Genomic DNA, 23,338 nt, shown 5'->3' on the forward strand with positions numbered 1-23,338 from the left:
ATTGGCACAAAAACTGACACCTTTATTCAAGGCATCATGTTATCAGAGTTCTCTTTTTTGTTTGCATTTTGACTGCTTGTGTTGTGGTTATTGCAAACATGATGCCTTGAACAAAGGTGTCAGTTTTTGTGCCAGTTAAAAGGGTAAAACCTATTCCTAAATTAGAATGTTAATGTCAGTATCGGAGGACGGGTTAAGATAATCGTCGCCGGTATTGACCGTGAGTGGCAATCGAACATCTGGTCGCCGGGTTCGTTGCGCAGCGCGCTAACCGCTACCCCCCCACTCAAAACAAACAACACAACATGAAACACCTCTATGTGTACGTATCTACGTTAAACTTCTTTCGCACCGTACGTAGCCAACCGTGCCAATCGGGGTTGCCTAATAACGGGGTGGGGCCCAAATCCCCGCGGGATAAAATAAGTTCCAGATTGAGCGGCCTTGGCTTTTGGGCCACCAACCCATCGAGTGCCGAGATCGCGCTGGGTCAAGGGAATCCTTCTCGTGCCCCGTGGAGCGGAGGCTCCACGCCGCTGGTTTGTGGAGCGGTAACGAAGGTGAAATATTATTGTGGGTTTCTTAACGGTCCACCCTGAACTGCATCCGCGCAAACGACGGCGGTTTGCGGATACCTGATGCACAAATTGCTGCTCCCGACGCGGTAATTATCCGGCGCGCCCACCTGAGATGTGAAATTGTGGCTGTGCATCGGCCACACGAAAGGAGAGGAAGACCGGGGGTTGATGTCGGCGGTTCTGTGGCACCTTTCAACGGCGTCGGTGACAAGCGAGTATGACGAATCGATGGCACGTGCTGACGAGTGAAGACATTGAGGTGTGTGTCTGTGTGTGTCTGTGTGTCTGTGTGTGTGTCTGTGTGTGTCTGTGTGTCTGTGTGTGTCTGTGTGTGTCTGTGTGTGGCTGTGTGTCTGTGTGTGTCTGTGTGTCTGTGCCTCGACAATTGGCCAGCCAGTGTCCGCGACTTCTTCGGCCCGTCTTCCTCGAGACACGAATGGCATCGCGCTGTCGCCCCCCACCCTCCACCCCCTCGCGTGCCCCCCCCCCTCGCGTGCCCCCCCCACCCCCTCGCGTGCCCCCCCACCCCCTCGCGTGCCCCCCCCACCCCCTCGCGTGCCCCCCCACCCACCCCCTCGCGTGCCTCCGCTCCTCGACGCTTTTCTGTTGGCATCGTCAGCGTCGCTTGAGTCGTTGTCGTGGCCATGCAGTTTGCCTTCTCCCCCGTCGGCTTTTAAACTCCACCTGCTGATCACATTAATTGGCGCTCGACTGCTTTATGGACTGCCAGAGGCAAATAAACACCGAGCAAGTTTTTTTGTCACTCGGAGATTAGATTCATTTTTAGGGTGCCCTTTCAAACGAGGGGTTTCAGTTAGTTTACAGGGCTTTGTTTGCCATGCGCTTATGACTTTGACGATTAATGCAACTCTGAATGTCTTCTGTTTGTCCATGTGTGGCTGTCTTGTTTACCACTTTTTGATGTTTTCATTGTTGAAACGGTCCTGACAGTTTGCTTCAAGGATTCTATAGTCTGCCGGACGTTTAAGTCGATATCCAAGTCTTATTATACATCTGTTTACTGGATCCAAGTCTGTTTTACATCAAACCGAAGAACACAACTGATAGTGATAAATTATTAAATAGTCATCGTGTATTATTTTCTGAGCATTACCCACTGTTAACGACACCAGATGTGTGTGTTTAAACTATGTTCGCAGTGGTGGTGCAGCGGTTAGCGCGCGGCGCTATGAACCTGGTGACCCGAGTTCGATTCCCGCTCACGGCCAACGCCAGTGGCAATAATTATCCAGGGCTTCCCCTAGGTCGACTCAGCCTCAAATGAGTACCTGGTGCAGTGTGTAATAACATCGCCACTGGAGAGACAAAGGTGGTCGGGCGTGGCGCTGTCCACCCCCACCTTCTCGTGTACCGTGCCGGAATTCATAGGTGCTCCCTAATTGCACTTGCCCCAAACAGTCTGTTGAGGCTATACGGGGGATCTTTATGTATATTTTTTTATATGTTGTACCCTTTACTTAGTAACAGGGGTCAGTGTTCACTGGAGGCCAACACACAGTCTATCAATGCAGTTTCAATGCCCAATCATTAACAGAAATACCAAAGTAAATGTGATTGACATTTTCGGGCAAGTGAATGCATTAACCTGGTGCTGTGATTGGAGAGCTTCAACTGACAGTGTGAAAGTGCCGCGCTTAAATCCCCGTCAGGGTTTCATCAATATCACCATTCCTTTAAACTGAATATAAAGAATACCATTGTTGTTTGTTGTCGTCATCGCTTTGTCCTGTGTATAAACAGGGACCTGTCACAGGAATGTGGTATTTACATCACTGGCATAAGCCCACCCAACCAAGATAAGCACACCCATTTGAGTTGGGAGACCTTTTGATTTTGGATGCTGAAAACGAATTATATTATTCCTTTCCTGCGTACGGCAATGTGCTCTGATGTTAGTAATGTTACTTGTGATGGGATAAGAAGTGGGCATGAATGTCCAGCGCTGGTTTCAATGCCGTGGGAAGGACCTGTCTGTACAATTCCGAAGTGACTCTTCAATAACTGCTGCCCATGTTCGGTTTATTAATTCTATTGTCTTTTCCAAGTCCCGTTGTTTGGCCGCAGCACATCTTACTGGGTTTCACTTGGTGCCTGAATCCCACTCTTCTCATCCGACTGCAGCTGTTTTCTATCGCTGTCTGGCATTGAGCAGGCATTTTAAGAGCGACGTGTTCAACTTAACAGTATGAAATATACTTTTTTTTTAGTTTTATCACCAGAATCTCAAATGTGCCATTCCCATATTTTGAGTGCACTCTCAATAAGAACAATTTCATGGAGAGCCATACATTTATTTGTGAGCAAGCGAATTTTATTGAATCAGTTAAACTAATGCATTGGTGAGTTGCATTACGGATACAAACTAACTCACGCCTCCGTTTATTGTACACGCGAACAAAGTAGTTTTTTTCTTCTGCTCAAGTGAACATTGCATGGTGCTCCTATCAGTTGGTGGTCCTGAGGCAGTGGAAATAAATCCACATTCCTATGCCTGGGGGCCAGTCCATCCATTACACAATAACAGTTTGACTTGCTCCGAGACGATGCTTAATTTACTGGTCCGAGATCGATGAGGGGCTGACACCTTGTGCTGCGTTATTTCTTAGACATAGGACTTATATGTGTTTGATTTTTATCATCTTGGCCGCTCTTCAAAATCTAGTTTATTGTGATATGTAAAATATATATATATAATAATTCCCCATTGTCAATCCACTTCATGGATAAGGCTTCTCCATGACATATCGGTCATGGGTGATATTTAATCATACTTCACCGGGCTGGTCAGTGCGTGTTGGTGAGATCTCATTTGCCACTGATCTTAGTCAAGGCTGGGAATTGGACCCAGGTCTGTGGGTCGAGAGCATGGTGCGCAGACCACCAGACCTCTGTTCTCCCCAATAAAGCAAATACAAAATATGCTTATTGGACAATTAAAATAAATGCACGCATCGGTTGCACCAGAAGGTTATGGCAGGATAGGGTTAGCAACTTGGAAGTTCATAATATGATATATGTAATCATGAGGAGGTGGCTGCGATGGGCGAGATGTGTGCAGGATGGAGGGTAGTGAACTTACCAATACAGGTATTCAATACGGGGACTCTACTTATGAACCAGTTAACTTCCAGAGGTCTCTTCGGAAGTCAATTTGTTCCTAAGTCCAACTTTACTACTGTCGATTTCAAACATGTTGTAAGGCATATAGTCTAAACACCGGGAATGGATTTAAAAATTGTATTATCTCCTCTAGATGTAGATGCCACTGGTTCTTCTCATTCTGTAGATGTAGATGCTTCCACCGCCATCTATCGGCGGTCGAACTTACGACTCTCGGTTCGGACAGGCGACCGGACATACGGACAGGTTTGTTCGTATCTTTGAAAGTTTGTAAGTCGAACGGTCGTAAGTACAGTAGTCCCTGTACAGGTATCTATGTCGAACGGTCGTAAGTAGAGTAGTCCCTGTACAGGTATCTATGTCCGGTGAGTTGGAACCAAGGGGAAGGCCAAATCCCTAGACGTGGATTGTCATCATCCCGTGCCTTAATCTGAATTAAATATTTGCTTCTGATATTGTGTCTCCTGCACGGTTTGCATGTCTCCCAAGGTTGTTTTAAATCCCATTTTATAACCTCATATGCTCCATTACCTTAAGCAAGCGTTACATCAGTTGCCTATAATTTTAATTCTCTTTAAATAATCCATTTCGACTGTGCTCGATTCAATACGTGCATCAGGAAGAAACCAAACAATTTGAATCAACGATTCTATGAATTACTAGCCAGATTGTGGGATACTGTGGGTCCTGTCAAAACGGTCCCTGCATAACTAACAAGAGTGACACCCACAGCCAGATAGATGGTGGTGGTGACGATGATGTTGCTATTGTATGAGTAGACATTGGAGGTCAGGCGTTGTGATATTGCAGAGGGAAAGAGGCAATGGCTGCGCTGTCACGGAATCCACAACGTTGCGGACGACAACCTCCTTTGACCTTTGACCTCGACTCATCGGGAGACTGCCGCCTCGGATCTCGTGCCACGTCAACCGTTCGGACGCGGCACGATCTGCCAGTGGGACGGAAGCGATTGGTGATGCGTGGCAGCGTCGAACGCGACCTCTTGACCTTGACCCTTTTGTTGCAGACTACGAGCTGGTCCACCCGGTCGAGGTTGACGCCGACGGCTCCGTGCTCGACCCTTCGTCCGGCCGGCAGAAGCGCTCGCTGGGGACGTCCGGAGGCGAAGTCCTCCTGCGCTACCGCCTCCTGGGATCGGGCCAGGACTTGAGCCTCGAGCTGGAGCCCTCGCCGTGGCTGCTGGCGCCGGGCTTCACCGTGACGGTGCTGGGAGACGGATCGTCGTCGTCATCGTCGTCGTCCGGCGCTGCGGTCCGACGGGTGGACGTGTCGCCAGCCCAGAGGAGCTGTCACTACCAGGGGAGGCTCCGCGGGATGGAGGGCTCCTCCGTAGCCGTCTCGACGTGCGACGGGCTGGTCAGTAGCTGCCGAGCAACGGCTACGCGCGTCGTGGTGCGGGCGGGGGGGTTGTGGGGTGACGGGAAGTTCTGCTGTAGAGGTGTTTACATTGTCGCTTGTGTGAACATATGTGATGAACGTTGTAGCGTGAGCAAGGTTGGCATGGGGAGGGGGATGGCCCTCAGGTACCTATCTCTGTGTAGGCTTCGTGCCTGTGCCCCTCTCTGGCCTGTGGACCCTGGCGCATTTGCACCACCTGCTCACTCGATTTCATCACTGAATGAATAACGGGTTAAGTAAAATAAAATAGGATTATTTTTTTGACTGTCATGAAGTATAAAAAATGCCTGAAGTTTTGGCTGGCCGGCTGGCTTTCTAACATGGAATATTCAGTTTTAGTCTCAAATATTCTGGATAGGATGGGCATAATTAGATGTTACTAGCCATAGCGAAATACGTCAAGCACTGCACCACTGCTCTCCTTTTCAGGAGTTGTCTCTTGATAGTTAAGTAAAACAAAGCATTTGTTCGAATAGTCAATTTGGGTAGCATTCATCTCTATTGTTGTCTGTGATCCAGTGGGGGATATTCCACATTCCTATGGTGTAATGACTATTGTTGACTCTCCACAAAGTGGTGCTCGTTTTATTCATCCAGGAGTGATGATATATCGTTATATATTCATATAATGCACACATTCATTCGTTATTGGTGTGCTTGTTTGAGATTGTCCATGTGTTGTTGTGGATTGCAGGGATGGTTGAAACAGGTGACTCTTAAGCCCATATATATCTATGATGATTATCATTTCTTGCTCACACTGAATGATTAATGACAGTCCGAAAGATGATCAGATATATGCGGATAAACCCGCTGCAAGTAACTCCTCTACAAAAAGTTCCATTAACCCTTGGGGCCTGTGTTATTAAATAACTGTTTTGGCTAGGTGCTGTCGATTGGCGAGTCCCTGAGCCCCAAAATGGATAAGAACATGGTCCCTTAAATCAATCCAGAGAACGCCCTGGAATTATTTTATCCAAGACGCATGTTGGTTTGTGGTTGATAGATCTGTAAATTCTACTCCAAGGGGTTGGCTAGCAAATTGAGAGCACGTTTAGCTTAACAACATGCGAGGTTTTTTTTCCCCCCAAGAAATTTCCGACAACAGCAATCCTGTCTTTGGGCAGAAGTAATGAGAATGTCGAGGAGGCCGTGTTAACGTTTACTTGGAAAAATAAACATATTGTAAACTCGGCAAAAAAAACTGCCGACTTGCAGTGCTACAATTCTGCATGAAGTGTACCATGGGCGTGTTCAATCTTGTTTCGTCCACATAAGGGCCCCTGGGCTGCTTTGATCAACACAGATGATTTCCGATGCCTATCTGACATCTCTACAGTTATTATTGTCTCCCGCACTCGAGCATAGGCACCATTATGTAAGAGCATGACATTTTTACAAAGCGTATCCCCATGTTTTGGGCATTGTAAATTAGGAAGTCCGTGTTTGGAATGTATAACATTATAGAAAGTGTACCCCCCTTTGAACTTGGTGCGCTAGTGTGGGTGTACAGATAACATACTCCCTCTGTTTTTAGGGCCTGGCATACTGACCTCCATATTTCAGAAAATGAAATGTAGCACTCTGCAAAGTCTTCAAAAGGACTTTCGTAATAATTATTCCTGTGACTTTTTTCCTTTTTAAAACCAAGTTTAGCATTCCACGTGCTGCTGTGAGCCCCTACTGGTCAGTATTCAACTTAAGACTGCATTGCTCTGAACGTGCTTGGCCTCATCAGATATTGGAGACCTTAACGGGGGTTAGGCCTGCGGAGTGATTGGATGGGTGACCACCAGTGCATACCAGGTGCTGTGAGGCATCTGAAGCTCCAGGATATGGTAGCAACACAATGGGTTTGGTCTACACACAGATTTATTCCGCTCAATTTTCGCAGCTCGACCCCCACGATGGGGCTCGAAGCAGTTTGAGCAAATTCGTCGTCGCGTGCTGATGTTGCATTTGGTCATGAAAAGGTTTGATCAACCGGCGAGGAGATTTTATCAGTCAGAATTTTGATGAACGCAGTCGCCCGTGAAAAGAACATCTTTGTAAACGTGATAATCTTGGATCATTGGTCCACTTAGGTTTATCCCCTCATACGTTTGGTTTTATTCCGGGTACTCTGGTTTCCTCCCACGTTGCCAACATTCATTTACGGAGTTGCCAAACCTCTCAATGCAGTACCCTTCTGACAGAAAGTCTTAAGACTCGGGGGAGGCTTTTAAAGGTAAGTAGTTTACAATATTATTATTAATTTAGCCTTTTAGTCACCTAACACAAAGGCAACAGGTCAACCCTATAATTTATGCCTCTTTTAATAAATAAAAGGCCCCTGCAATGTGAAAAACAACAGTAAATCCACTAAAGGACAATGCCATAGAGGAAACATCTTACATTTCAAAATGATGCACAACTCATTCTGAAACTTGTTTGTTTTCCATAAATATCGATATTAAGTTGGGTGTTTCTTGGAAAATAATTCAGCATTTTAAAAGTTGTATGGATATTTATGAACGCCGCTCACAGAATGAATACCAATGCTGGCATGTGGGAAAATACAAACCGTTATTTTCACTGCAGGGGGTCACTCGCGCAACTTTGATGGGGTCAACCCAAGCGGTCACCTCTGTGTGGCCGATACAATTTGTGACACTGCGGGAAACCAACATCAGTTTTCTCACGGAGAGATTTTCCCTCCGCCATATGAATGCGGAATTTCTTTTATCGTGGTCTGAGCGCTGTAAGCAGAGTTGAGCACCATCCCACTCTTGTTTTGAGCAGTGACACACTTGACTCTCGTTCAGAATCCACTACAGTACAGTGTTGTCTAAAACATAACCAGCTGTGTTAAGTTTTGGCATTCTGAGCAACATGTTGTTTTCTTCCTGCGGTTGTGGCAGCTCTTTTTGTTGTTGTTGCAATTGCAGTTGCATAATTAGAGAGCACCCTGAAGATCAGACGGAGCCTCCAATAAGCACAGTGTAGCCGTCACGCTATCTCAGAAATTAGATTTTTGATATTCACCCCCATGTGGTTTCAGGTTCTATGCCTCGTGTTGTTCGGCCTGATGTCTGATGTTTCGCCCGCCGCGCTGCGAACGTCGGTTCCTGCCGAAGAGAGCTAGACACGTACCACGGTGAAAACCTTGCACAGCAATAATGATCCTCAATGATACGGTGTGCGAATCAGAAGTCTGCGCGATTCCTGTAGCGCTCGTACAGGGGGGGGAGAGCAAAAAATGAGGTGCGCAGCATTGAGTTTTCGAATGCACCTTAAATACCCGCGGGCTTGAGCAGGAAAATGTCACCGCACTATATCAGGCAAGGCAGATGTGCACGTGAACGAGTGGCTGCCAGAACGAAACTGGCAGCCAATGGATAAATAAAACAAAAGGGCATTACGATATTTTTTTCTGGTTTTAGAGTCCGGGTACAATTGCTATTTTGTACGGATTTGTGGGATTAGGAACGAAACGTGGGCACAGGGGATCGTGGCATGATGTGCGAACTCCCACACACTCCTTCCATACGTGAACGGCACGACAGGGTGGTGTAGCCAGCAGCAGCAGCAGCACGTCCAGCCACCTTTGTCTCCCCAGTGATGATGTTTACACACTGCACCAGGTACTCATTAAAAACTGAGTTGACATAGAGGAGGCCCAGGGAAAGGTTCAGACGGCACTCCCCACTGACGCTCGTCATAACCTGGGCAATTGAACCCAAGTTACCAGCTTCGTAACGCGACCCACTACTCCACCGCTCACCCCTCCCCCCCTACCCACCACCACCACCACGACACAGGTGCATACAAATCTAATTTAAAACATTCATCTGGCATCTCCATCAGCACACCTGTGCTGTTGCTGTTTAAACGCGCTGCATTAATGCACACGCGAGCTCTGCTCATTTTGCTTGCCATTCGACTGCAGTCGCAAATGACCCTCGGGCTGACGAATGCTGGCTGCAGAATAAAAAAAACCCGTTTTGCCTAGAGGACACTTGGCCAGTCACCAAGCCACAGCGAGACCGGTGTATGCGCAGTGTCGACAATGCAAATGAAAGTCGCGCGTTCGACTCAAGGAAACTAACGTACAATGGAGCGTGGTTTGTTTGGGCTTATTTGTGGGCCATTAAATTCGTGACAACAAGCATGCGACTTTGAAGAGGGCTCATGCAATGGATCTCCATGCACACAGTGTGTGTGTGTGTTACCTCAAGCGCAAAGTAGGGGAATATATCGTGAATGCATGTAGTACTTTAAAAATTAATGATTTATTGCAGAGTGAAACGGTGTTACGTTGGTAAGCGCATTGCTCTACGGACCCGGCGACCCGAGTTCGATTTTCCGGCCACAGCTAAAAGCAGTGGCAATCCGTATCGGAACTTGTTCTGCCTTTCCCCCTTCAGTAGCGCACTGATCAGCGTGGTGAAGTATGGTCAAAGAGGCCTTGACCGATGCGACAGGAGGAGGCCTTCATCTATTGCTGAATTTTGAATTGTGAGATTTAAAAAAAAAATGAGAATCTTTATTTTTCCTGGAGGAATCCGATGAGCTATGAAGCTCTTTTCAACAGATATCCAGTAGGGGGACAGCACGTTAACAACAAACAAACAAATACAAAAACACGACAGGAGTGCAAACTAGGGAATAGTACAAATTGCGTAAGTACATAAATTACTGCAGATCTTCTTTGGTTCTTTCGGTAAAGTCACGTAGAATGAGAATAAAATAAGGTCGTGATCTGAGCGTGCCTTTTTTCACTCCAGCGCTGTCCTACCAGACAGTCTCGTCCCTTCACCTGATGAAGGCCGCTTGTGTTGTGGCCGAAACGTCGTGAGAATTTTTATTGTGTTATTTTATTTTATCAATTTATTATTTTATTCTCATTCTACGTGGTGACTTTACCGAAAGAACCAAAGAAGATGAATCCTTGCAGTCACGAAAGCTTTAAATCGAAATTTACTGCAGATCGTTCAACACTAAGCGCAAGCTCTGCCACGTCAGCAAAAATAACAACAATGAGAGTCCCAGACCACAGCAATAACAGCTGTTTGGTAGTCAAGTGTTAGATGAAGGCCTTCCCACACTATGTCAATCGTGAAGGTTGTTTGACCAAACTTCACCGTGCTGGTCAACGCGGGCTGGGGACGCCACACGATGGTTCGTCTATCACCCACCACTGATGTTGACTATGGTATGGGAATCTAACTCGGATCACTGGGCTGACGAGTGCAGGGTGCTAAGCACCGCACCATCAACTCCACCCAATACATTTAATTATCGGTGCTTACTTAACTCCAGGAATAATATTTGTAATTTACGAATATTGTAAAAGCATATCATGCGCGTGATTGCTATATATGTGAGTGATGGTCAGAGAGCAAAATCCGTCATCTGATTGGTAACATGGAGCGATTTGTGCTGAAACATTGCTCAGGTTGACGAGAAAATACCGCGTTGAGGTTGCTACAGATGCCATTTAAATCGGAACGTTATTGCAACCATATATATCTATTGCTCGAGTACAACATTCATATTGCCAGCAAAATAAATAACCTGTTTGCACATGCTAGAAATTATGGTTAAGGGACCCCACAGGGATAAATGTTATTATTGCCAACACAATGTTTATTTCATTGCATGTTGGTGTCCGAGCCGTACGGTACTTTATATTCGCAACTTTTATTGAGGCCAGCATGGGGTTGTGTCACGAGTTGGCTGACGCACCAAAGAGGTAATTTCCCCGTGCACGCGCACGTCCCGTCGGCTGTGACGTTTCACGTCGTTGCCTCTGACAGTTTCGCCACTGGGGCTAATGCTGGATCGTTGCTGGCGGTGGTGGAATTGTGCGGTTTCGGTGGCGATGTTACCGTGACGCTAGCCACCGCGATGCAGCGGTTATAAATGCAGTATTCCTATTTGGTGATGCTCCGTTGCCAGTGGTGTACAAGCAACAAATAATAAGAACAACAGCAAAATTCAATACATGAGGGAATAGCAACTTCCCTAAAGTTACGATGCCTTAAAATGTCCTCTGGAGAAAGGCCATTGCTCGTAATTTCGCGGATTATAGATGTTTATTTTAAAGGCGGTGTTATTGCCAAATATGTCGAGTAGTTTTGAAGGTGGTTCAACATCCTGATATACGAACAGTGGAAGAAAAAGATCGGAACGTAGAAATGAGGAAAACAACAGGGCTCACCAGTGATGATCACGCTGTTGCAGAGCTCTAAATCAATTGAGTGCACGTGGGGTGGGTTAGGGGGAGGCAGGCAGGATGCGTCATGAGAATAACTGGCGAGAGGTGAGAGACACAAAATTCAATCTCGGAGTGGACACTGCGGTAGAAGGGAAGAGAAGCCGAGGGATACAACGGAGGAGACTGCAGCGGCGAGATGAAGTCCCAGTTCGTGGGCCATGACCGGACAGGAGCATGTGGGGACACCGGAGGGAACGGAAGAGCATGGGGCAGGCTTTGCTCGGCAGTAGAAAGTTTACAGGCCTGAAAACAACAACAACAACAACAACACGTGTATTTTCACAGCCAAATTGATGAACTGGTCCCGGCCATAGTAACCTATAATGCTTACAGCCAGCTCAGGGCCTTCAACAGTGATGAGCACTGACCCAAGCATGCCTGTTCAAGGAGACACCACGTGATCCACCAAACCCTCGTCCACACCAGATCGCTGGCTTACGGCGCGCGCCACGTTTACGCAGAGCGGTCTTGCGCGTGGCCTTTATCTTAGATGTAACAATGAACCTCGCCCGCCATTGTCTACAACCGGAGCACACTGAATGCATCCAATCTCTCACCAGATCTTCAAATAAGGGCCGTTTGTTGCATGGGGATGAATTGGATGGAAGACTGACAGGGAATGTGAAATGGTGAGGTCGAGCTGTGAGGTGCTCGGTAGATGGCAGTACAGCAGTGGATTATTGAATCCAAACGTGTGGAGTGTTATCCCCGTGTATGCGTTCGTGGGTTTTCTCCATGTACTCTGGTTTCCATCCACTTGCCCTACAATCGTTAATGCAATTGGCAAAAAACATCCCAATCCAGGACACTCCTGTAAAATGGTTCTTCGATTCACTGGAGCGTTCCTGGATAAATAATAAGGGGCTCTGTTATCGTTATGATTGAGACACATTCTCAAAACCATTTGATTTGTGATTGGATTCACGAATCAAAATATTTGATTGACATTGCGATAAACACAATATGTCGTTATGTAAATATATCAAATGGAAATGTGGTATTCTAATACATGTTATTTGATGCATGTATCTTGAGCATTATAATACTATATAGTAATTTCTGAGTTCCTGTCATATGATTCCTACCTAAATGATCAATTCTAAAAAAAGATCAAAGTAGTTGCTGTAGAAGTATTCTAGATGAGATCTAGTTGTGTCAACAGTCTCTCCCAGCAGACACACACACAAAGTTAAATATGCTGAAATATGTATTCATCCTGTATTTTTAGGAGACTTCACTGTCAGCTCTGTATTTTTTCTCTTAAGCTAGTTGCAAAAAAATCCATCATTCTTCACTGGGAGTAGGGCACAAGTTGTATTTTAAAAGATGCATTCATCTTTTAACTCAGCAGATCTTTCCCACGTAAATATCTTTGAAACAAATCAATTGTAAGATAAATACATATCCTGTATTTTATGATACCGTGTCATGATGTCACAGGGTTTTGTTTATGTTTGACTTTGAGGACTTGATCTGTTGAAAGGGCATCCCTTCTATTGGTGCTATATACACACATTTATATAATTAGATTATCAGCATTCAGACAGAGTTGCTAGCGTGTAGGCGGGCTGATGATTTGACATCATGAGACATTTTTGTTTAGGCTGGTTCTCGTTCGTCGCTGAGCAAGACACTTTTACATGACTTTATTTTAGAGCAGCGCTTCTTAGCAACTATTAACCGATCCTGTAATTTGCTGAATTTCTCCCAGTTATTTACACTGACATCTGCGTATAAACAAGTATAATAGGAGATGGCTTATCCACCACATCCAAGACACTCCTGTTATCCATACATATAAAAAAATAACATAATTAGGAAGAATTCTGAGTTCTTGGAGACGGTCCCTCTTAATCCACGGATCAGCACGGATAACGGAAAGACTTGGCACCACGCCTGGGTGGCGTCTGTTAATCCGCAGGTGAATGCGAATAACGGAAATAATCTATCAGACAATGAGAGAATAATTTTGCTACTGCTGATTCGTGATGCAGTTAATATCAGCAGCAGCAGGTTCACCTCCAAGTATAATATCCAGCCACCACAGACCCAGCCTGGGAAGATGCCGTATTATTTATACGGGACGCATATTTTTAGCGACACAACTGCTGATGGATAAAGCCGACGTAGAATTGTCGTGACCTGCAGTGTGGTAGGTGAACTCGGTGTGTGGTTGTTACTGAACGTCGTGTATGTATGCATGTATGTTGGACTTCTTTCGCACCGTACGTACTGAGCCAACCGTGCTAATCGGAGTTGCATAGCCAATGAGGGGAACCATATAGTCATGGTCATAGCTATAGATGAGTGATGAGAAAGCAACTCACCGCTGTTGAGCGAGCGAGGTAGGAACTGTGTGCTCCACCACAGACATTGCAACAGGATTCCAGTTTAGACCAAATAAGTGCTTTGTACAGGAGTAATTGTTTTAGAGTTAACGGAGGATTTATCGTTGGAAAAAATGAACCTCGCTTCGTTGACGCCTCTTTATCCAGATGAGTCGTATGGCCATTCCAGCTGGGACAGGTCAAATTATATTGTTGTGCCAAGCAGATGAATGGATTTACTCCAGATACACATATCTACGGTTAATATGACGTGAGGAATTTGACAGCGAAATTGACAGACTAACGTGATATTATCATCGACGGGGCTTTTTCTCCCCCCCCCGTTGAGCATCAGGATTTTGTCAGCCCCATTAACGGTAGTATTCAAGTCAGGGGTGATTGATAGTGAAGTGTCTGTGTGCCTGGCAGCTACTGTAGACGTCCACTCACTTTGAGCCTGAGATTTAAATGAGTACTCTTTGGTTCTTTCGGTGAAGTCACGTATATAGAAAATTTATAGAATCACGGCGTTTCGATCGCAACACAAGCAACCGTGATCAGGTGAAACAAACACAGCAGGAGAGCTGCTGATGTCAGCAGTTCTCCTGCTGTGTCACGAAAGATTATTAATGTATTGACTAATGTATTGACTCTTCTGGGGTAAACCTGGTTAATTTCAACATGACCAGAGATTACTTTCAGAGCTTGCGAAAGGTGCACGTGCAGAGAAAATCAGCGCAGGGAAAATAAAAACAAAGACGAGGTTTTATTTTGTTTTGCCTCATGACATGATGCCAATAACACAGCTTAGAATGCGATTGGGGAAAAAGACAAATATGTTGGAAAGATTCCGTTTCGTACAAAAGAATGTTGCCTTCAGATGAATATGGGGCTTCTCAGCAAAGAGCGAGGTTAAAAAAAAATCCATAAAGTACTTAAAGTTGCACTTAATGCCGTAAAAACGTGCTCAGCACTTTTGTAAATTCATAAGTAACATATATACAGACAGGTGATTTTGCAGAATCGTATCAATGTTTTTTTACGACTTGTTTTTTTCCCCGACAAAATATATGGCCCACTAACAATGATTAATATACGTTCCAACACAAGCCTCAGCCACAAATGTCTCAACTTAATTGACGCATCAGTGCAAAGTTCAACCCAGAAATGTATGCCAGCTGTATTTTAAAAAGGCAAACGCGATGAAGAAAAATAAGGATATATAACAAGAATGAAGTCATCCCACAGGGGTACATGTCAACATAATCTGTATACAGTATATATACATATATACATGTTATATATAAAAGCATGATGGCCAAAAGTCTCACTGCAATCCTGAGAAATTCCAGTTGTGGAGAATTGACTTTGCCCCAGTTGTAAGTTTTATAACCTCTTCCAGAGCATGGAGCAACAATGTTAATGCATTTATGCTGTGGATGTGCAATGCGTGATTCTTGGCCAATGTTACCACGGAACCACACGTGGCTTTGATTACATCGTGAGTGATTATGGCTGGGTGTAACAAAAAAAAAGAAAAGCGACTTCCCCCTGTGATGCAAATGTGCTTCTGTGCGTTATTATGTACGTAAGTGTGTTGAACTTCATTCGCACCGTATGGAACCAACCGTGCTTATTGGAGGTGCAGGGGGAGTGCTGGGACCCCAGATCTTGTTGATGGTGAAATTGGAGGGGCGCGGTGGGGGGGGGGGCATGAGCAACACCGTGATGAATGTCTCCCTAAATTTCATGAAGTTGTGTGCAATGGTATTCATTTGAAATGTGTGCTCGAGCAAACGGTCTGTGCTGGTTGGGGTTGTTTTATTTACGATTCTAGGTGGGATGAAGTAAATCGAGTTGGGGGGGAAAAAAAAACACAAGTGGATAAGAGTTAATTTGCTCAAGGTGTTGGTCAAAATCGGAATATAATTGGCAAATTGCTTTACATTTATCTATGCGACTGTTGTAGTTACCAAGGGTCAAGGAATTAATCACGTGATTTGTTTTATGATAATTTCTATACACACTTAATGAAACCACTTGCATCGTCTGCTAGCCTGCTATGATTATGAAGATGATTGCATTTCCAAGCATTGTTTATTGTTTGCTGGAGCAATATCAACATTTATTTGGGATAATTACTTCACAGTTCCCATTTAGCAACATTATCTCTTTAATGAATGAGTGTTAGGACGCAGTGTCCTCGTGATAGTGTGATTTTGGTTTTTCTCTGGACAAATTGCTACAAGACAGTTTGTTGTCAACGAATATAATGATATTGGTGAAACAAAAATTACAGTTACGGCGGCGGTGGGCATTACCGATGACAGTGGTGCTGGTGACCGATGTTGATAATTATAGTCATGGTAATGACGTTGATGATAATGACAAAGCCAATTCAAGATAGTCTGACATGGGAGCTCTTTTGCCAGTATCAAAGTATAAGAATAGATTTGACCCTTTCTGACAATAAAACAGGTTTAACGCGTAGGCTTTAGCGATCAATATCATCCATAACACAGATTTGTTTGGGTTAGATCGCGTAAATATATAAATGTGTCGTGAAAACCACCACCACCTTGCTAATTGGCTGTGTCGGGTGGTGGTGGGTTTAACGACACATTTATATATTTACGCGATCTAACCCAGAAGCACCTGTATGATGAATTAAACAGGTGTCAAGATCAGTTTTTTTTGTTTGCATGCTCACCAGAAGCATGCGTGGTTCATGCAGACATGATTCCTTGCAAAAAGGTTTCTGTTTGGTGTTTGAACATCTACTGTTTTTTTTTTACTGCCAGCACGGATAAAAGCGATTCTCGTCAGAATATTCTGTTGACAAATCCGTTGAGTACGATGACGGCGACAGCACCGACGACGGTCAAGACGGTAGCGACGATGGCGACGACGACGGCGGTGATCGTCACCACGACGGTGGCGGATGTCGTCACAACGATGGCGGATGTCGTCACAACGACGGCGGCGATCGTCACCACGACGACGGCGGCGATCGTCACCACGACGACGGCGGCGATCGTCGCCACGACGACGGCGGCGATCGTCGCCACGACGACGGCGGCGATCGTCGCCACGACGACGGCGGCGGATGTCGTCACGACGACGACCAAACGATGTCGATGACGACACTCGCTGAAGTGTCCCCCCCCCCCCCCCGAACCCACCTCCACACCCTTCCCCCCACCCCGCCCCCGATCGACCTGTTTTCGCAGTCCGGATTGATACGCACATCGACGGGGGAATATTTCATATCTCCGCTGCCCGACCACCTGGCCCGCAAGCACAACATCAGCCGGCCGGCGGCAGCGGCGGCCGCGCCTCCGCACGTCCTCTACCGGCGGGCGGCCGAGCGGCGAATGTCGGCGACCGGGAGGCGACGAGCAGGAGGAGGACCTCGCGACGGCGGCGACGACGGCGGGGATGGACGCAAGCGGCACTACTGCGGGGAGGCACGGAAGAAATGTATGTAAGAGCCACCGCGTCCCCTTCCCCCCCCCCCCCCAAGAGCAGAGGCAGGGACGCAGTGGCACTGCGGATCTTACATCGTACTCACGAATGGTTCCCCGGTTGGTCCCTTAGTAGATTACAGACAGGATCCATTGTGGGACCTCCCATACCAGCATCAAAATATAAGAAAAAGGTTTCAAGCTTTCCGGCAAAAATACAGTTGTATTGAGATGTTAAGACACCGAACAGAAACCTTTTTGTAAGGAATCATGTCAGCATTAACCACATATCCATGTGGTGAACATGCAAGCCGAAAACATGCTCTGGTAGTATCTACATCATTAGACCTCCTTTGCCAGTACCAAAATGCAATAATAGGGGTTTTTTTCTCCTTTTTTTCTGGCAACAAAACTGTCTGCATTAACCACAATACCTGCAGTCAAAATGCAAACTAAAAACATACTATGATAATATATGCATTGTCCTTGAAACTGATTGGTCCACACCAAGGGACGGCTTTCTTTTGAGCCTCGACCCAATTGGTGCTCGACCAGATGACGCCAGAAAAAAAGGGGATAAAACCCTATTATTATGCTCTGGTAGTGTATAAAATTTCTTGGAAACGGATTGGTTCACACCAGAGACATCTTTCTATAGAGCCAAGTCTCAAACAGTGTTAGACCAGAGGACAGCAACAGGCGAACCGTACAAAGACAACGCCACTATCAGGACATTGAGATCTCGGGGTGAGCAGCTACAGGTGTTAAGGATCCAATAACAGATGAAGTTCTCCACCCCTCCCCCCTCTCAACGTCGTCACGGATAAGCGACGTTCTCCCGAACGTTAATGACGTCAACTCGATGCCGTTTACGGATCCGATACTTAGCCCAGAGTTTGTACGTTCACGGCGTAGTCATATCTACACACGTTGGGGGGGGGGGTCCCTCTTAGCCATATTTATACACGTTGGGGTGGGGGGGGGTCCCTCTTAGTCATATCTACACACGTTGGGGGGGTCCCTCTTAGTCATATCTACACACGTTGGGGGGGGGGGTCCCTCTTAGTCATATCTACACACGTTGGGGGGGTCCCTCTTAGCCATATCTACACACGTTGGGGGGGGGTCCCTCTTAGTCATATCTACACACGTTGGGGGGGGGTCCCTCTTAGTCATATCTACACACGTTGGGGGGGGGGTCCCTCTTAGTCATATCTACACACGTTGGGGGGGGGTCCCTCTTAGTCATATCTACACACGTTGGGGGGGGGGTCCCTCTTAGTCATATCTACACACTTGGGGGGGGGTCCCTCTTAGTCATATCTACACACGTTGGGGGGGGGGTCCCTCTTAGTCATATCTACACACGTTGGGGGGGTAACCCGGGGACCCACAGTGCTCGTGCACTCGCATGAGAGAGTCACGTGGCCTGTTGTCATGATTCACGACTCTCACGTCGTGTTATTTATTCCACCACGTTGCTTTTACTGTACATTTAAATTGCGTGTTATGTTGCCATGCCCCCATGCGATGCATGCGGGAGCGGTTAATGAAAACACTGCAGCAATGTACAATACACCGGCGCTGGATGTTACTATTTGTGATGCGTTAAGACGTAAAGAGCGCAGCACACCCACTTAATTGTGTTTTATCTGCTGCAAGCATATGTCCATAAATGATTTATTTGTTTCATACATTTGGCTTTCATTTAAAATCGCGAGCTCTTCCCTGCAATGGGAAAGTTCGCAACGTAATGGATCGCTGACAGCCTTTTTCTGCTGACGGTGGTGCAACGAGAACAGCTCTGGAAGCCAGGGCCATCGCATTCGCAGGCAACTGAAAGAGCTGTAGGAAAAACAAGTGCAATGAAAAGGCGGTCTGTGTCACACGTCATAATCGTCATGTTAAACTTCTGTCGCACCGTACGTAGCAAAACTTTGGTATAACCGGAGGTGCGGGGGAAGGACGATAGACTAAACACGACAAGCAGTTCATCATCATCATCATCAGCTGTGGTCAATCCACTGCTGGATGAAATCCTCCGTTAAGCCACCTCCGCCTCTTGTGTACACGTCGCCCACAAATCTCTACAAATACACGGCAGGACACGAGGGAGTGGTGGCGCAGTGGTGAGTGAACCGGTCTTGGAATTCGGTGACCTGAGTTGGAATTCCTGGCCATGGTTAACATCAACTAGTCCTGAGACCCCCCCGCCCCCCCCCCCCGCCACTTTACCAGTGGACGATCGCCAGCGTGGTGACGTATTATTATTACTATTGAAAATCCCTCTGACTTATGAAGTGTACAGAGGCCTCCATGCAACAATGAATTGACAAAGGGCTAACATTTTTTTAAAATTAGATCCATATAGACCATGTGCACATACTACATACCATTGTATATACAAACACACACACACACACCAAAGACAGAGATTCCCCCATACAGCCTTTAACAGAATGTTGAGTGAAAGTGACATGCATGACGAAATAAATACTTACTTAAATGGAGAAATGTTCACATGTGTTTCGGATAACTTTTCTCTCTTGGTTATTTCTGCTGCCGTTAAGTTCAGGACATTGTGCCATTAAAACTATTGATGTGAAAACACAACGTAACAGGTGTAAATACATGGTAATTGCTAAAGGCAGATGGGGATCGCAATGATGCAACACAGAGGGAAAACGGGGTCACTTCTGGGAAAGTTTAACTCAATAATGAAAAGTAACTCTATAATTGAGGTTTTTTTTGGGTTAGATCGCGTAAATATATAGATGTGTCGTTAAAACCCGCCACCACCCGACACAGCCAACTAGTAAGGGTTGTCACGTAAACAGAACGTGGCCAATTCGTTACTAGTACAGCAACACCGGTGTGTTGGAGAGCCAAGCCATAACATTTACAATCTGAGTACGACGTTTCGCCAGTAATTACAACTAGCTTCATCAGGCGACAGCCAGATTTGTGGAGAAGTCCTCCTGTTTCATTCCTTATATAGAGGAGGCGTAGATGTGGTGACCACACTTCTGCGCTCTTGCACCACGTGGGGGGAGGGGGGTGTTACTGTGGCAACGTACATGATGCATTATGCAAGTCTTTGAACTTGTCCTTCCTGTCTATTGTGTGTATTGAAATAGCCGTACCAACGGTAATCCCTATTGAAGTACACTGCCCTTTGTAGGCACGCATTTAAATAATGTATTATTTGATGATTCGCTTCCACGCAGCACTAAGGTGGTAGCTATCCGAACGGGTAAAGTTATTTTTATTTCTTTCAATTTCCATAGATTAGCTAATTAGTCTTGGCCAGTAGTAGCTAGTTTTGAGTGTCCTAGTTGGCACGCGTGTTCTGCTACTGCTGACAGTTGAATTTGGGAGAATTTAATATTTCTCTGATGTTCTTTTAGTCTCGTGCTGATCATTCGTCCGGTTTGCCCAACATAACATTTACCACACGTGTATTTAATCCTGTACACACCTTCTGTTGATAGCTTCGGTAATACATCTTTTGTACCAGATATTAATTTCTGTTTTTTATGTACCGTGCCAAATCTGACTCGGATGTTTTGTTTTTCCAAACATCTGGCTAGTTTATCAGTTACTCCCGCAATGTACGGTATTTTGATCGTTTTAATTACTTGCGCAGTTTCAATGCTTGTGTTATTTGATTTGGTTTTAGCATTCACTGAAACGTCGCACTCACATTGTAATTGTTGTGGCTTGGCTCTCCAACACACCGGTGTGCTGTACTAGTGACGAATTGGCATGTTCTGCTTACGTGACAACCCTTACTAGTTAGCTGTGTCGGGTGGTGGCGGGTTTTAACGACACATTTATATATTTACGCGATCTAACCCCCCAAAAATATCTTATGGATGATATTGGTCGCGAAAGCCTACGTGTTAAACTGAAGAGTAACTCGCTGGTCTGCCTGAAAAATAATACTATTCAGGCAGAGAAGAAGAATGATTTCAGGCAGGGCGTACCACCAGCTACGATGTTTATATCAGCCAGACCCACACTGCCAGAGAAGATTTAATAGGATGAAAAGTGTGCGAAGAAGCAGGGTGCACACTTAGAAAGAGGAGAAGCACGTGGATCAGGGAACGAACACAAATCAGAAACGTCTTCTTGACTCACGAGAAAAGTCAAGTGAGCTTTCGCAGGGCACAGCGCTATAAAGGACGGCGGCTGAAGATCTCGAGGCTGGTGATGGATTAGCAGTATTATGACCTGGGCCGAGAGGACTTAACACTTAAAATCTCGGCGCCAATGTAATATAAAAAAAACATTTGGTAGGGCCACGTGGTGTTAGTTTTTTTCATGGCAATATCCCTGTCATTAACGCTCCAGCACCGCACACGATCGTCACGTTCACAAACGTAATTTATACGTTCCAGTGTATCTATCACCTTCTGGCCAAAATAAAAGTCTCAAGGCGCTGGTGAGGAGCTTAATTGGTCAGAATGTGATCAATACATCAGCACACGCAAATAATATCTCGTCGGGTGATCGAGGGTCAGTTACAGAAACTTTGGCATAAAAGCGACCACCACGTGGCCCGCCCCAAAATGTAAATATCGATCGGGACAAACACCGCGGAGATGGGGCAGTGACATCAGATCACGCGCAGGAGTGAGACGTTTGGGGAAAACCCGTAGGATGGCGAGGCAAGGCGGGGAAGCGTGGCAATTCGTTTAGCTCACGGTGCGTAGAGAACGATGTCGTTGGCAGTGTGAAAATTACGACTACGCGTGTTATTGCATGAACGTACGAAACTCGGCCCTCTGCCTGCCAAAGAGATGGCCAATCTCAGCGTACTCCCATGTGCTCGAACACAAGACATTGGTTACTTAGAATGTATCGAATTTTGATTTAAAGCTTTCGTGACTGCATTGATTCATATTCTTGGTTCTTTCGGTAAAGTCACGTAGACGGGAAACAATAAAATAATAAAAATACAAATATATAAAACGATATTTTTTAATTATTTTATTGTTTCCCTTCTACGTGACTTTTTTCCGAAAGAACCAAGAATATGAATGTATCGGTTGCAAGTCAAAGCAAATCGATGCGCTGCACTGTTGACAAGGGTGTTCTCGTGCCCTACGCATAGGGGGAAAGCCCTGCTTTGGGGGGGGGGGGGGGTGACTGGATGGATCCGTGCCAGAGATCGCATCGACCCACAGCTTGCGCTTCATTCGCGAGTCTTTGCCCCCCGGCTCCCCGAGAATGCGACGACTTTACACGAGGAGTAGATTGAGCTCGGCGGAGGGCCTGCAACCGACCATCGATCGGCCCGCCGGTCATCATGACATCCCGTTCAATGCGAAGTCAAAGATCCCCCTGAATAGCCTCAACAGACTTTTGGTGCCAAGCGCCGTTGGCGAGCAGTTACCAAGGCTGTCACGGCTCGCGAGGGGAGTGGGTGGCCAGTAACACGCCCGGCCGCCTTTGTCTCCCGAGTGGCGATGTTTGTACATTACATCAGGTACTCAGTTGAGGCCGAGTTGACCTAGGGGAGGCCCAGGAGCAGTTCAGATGAGATCATCACTGGTGTTGGCCAACTCGGGTTGCTGGGTTCGTCGCTAAGCATGCTAACCGCAACATTACCGATCCCCACATTCAATACACACATGTATGTGTGCATGTTAGATACATGAGTTGTGTATGTATATGCATATGCTGTGCATGTGATGTTCGTATGCGCCAGGACAGCTTTAAAACATAACGACTTGTCATGGTCAACTGAGCGGTAAGTTCAGTGGTCCTATGGGGAAACCGGCCCCATCCATAGGAATGTGGAATGTACATGTCAAGCCAAGATCGTCGTGCACGGTCGCCATGCGCGGGGATTGGCGCTCTCGTCTCCAGTAGCTGCTCTGCTGGAGATTTCACGTCCCCATGGCAGGATGTACGCGCAGGTCACGTGGGCTTCCACACACACCTGCAGCGGCACGCATGTCACCTGGTCTGACTCCCCTACGAAGACATGGGAAGTGTTAGGCATTAGAGCAACGTCTATGCACGAGGTGAGATCAACTGTTACGGTATACACCAGGGGTCGGCAACCGTGCGGCTCCGGAGCCGCACGCGCGCGTGCCTCTTTAAGGACTGCTTCTTCGTGGCGTTACTTGCTAAGGACCACCG

At 46.3% G+C, this 23,338-nt stretch overlaps 1 protein-coding gene across 1 annotated transcript in view; it reads left to right on the top strand.

The window, feature by feature from the left end:
- LOC116945893 (A disintegrin and metalloproteinase with thrombospondin motifs 18-like) overlaps positions 1-23,338 on the top strand; it is a 108,354-nt gene that overhangs the window by 6,497 nt on the left and 78,519 nt on the right. Inside the window, exons 3-4 of the mRNA XM_076069668.1 lie at positions 4,747-5,096; positions 16,955-17,204. Coding sequence (XP_075925783.1) covers positions 4,747-5,096; positions 16,955-17,204 — 600 coding nt within the window. The remainder of the gene's footprint in view (positions 1-4,746; positions 5,097-16,954; positions 17,205-23,338) is intronic.

The sequence above is a fragment of the Petromyzon marinus genome, chromosome 25, assembly GCF_048934315.1.
Source record: "Petromyzon marinus isolate PM22_M1 ecotype Great Lakes invasive population chromosome 25, UKy_Petmar_22M1.pri1.0, whole genome shotgun sequence".
Taxonomy (NCBI): Eukaryota; Metazoa; Chordata; class Hyperoartia; order Petromyzontiformes; family Petromyzontidae; genus Petromyzon; species Petromyzon marinus.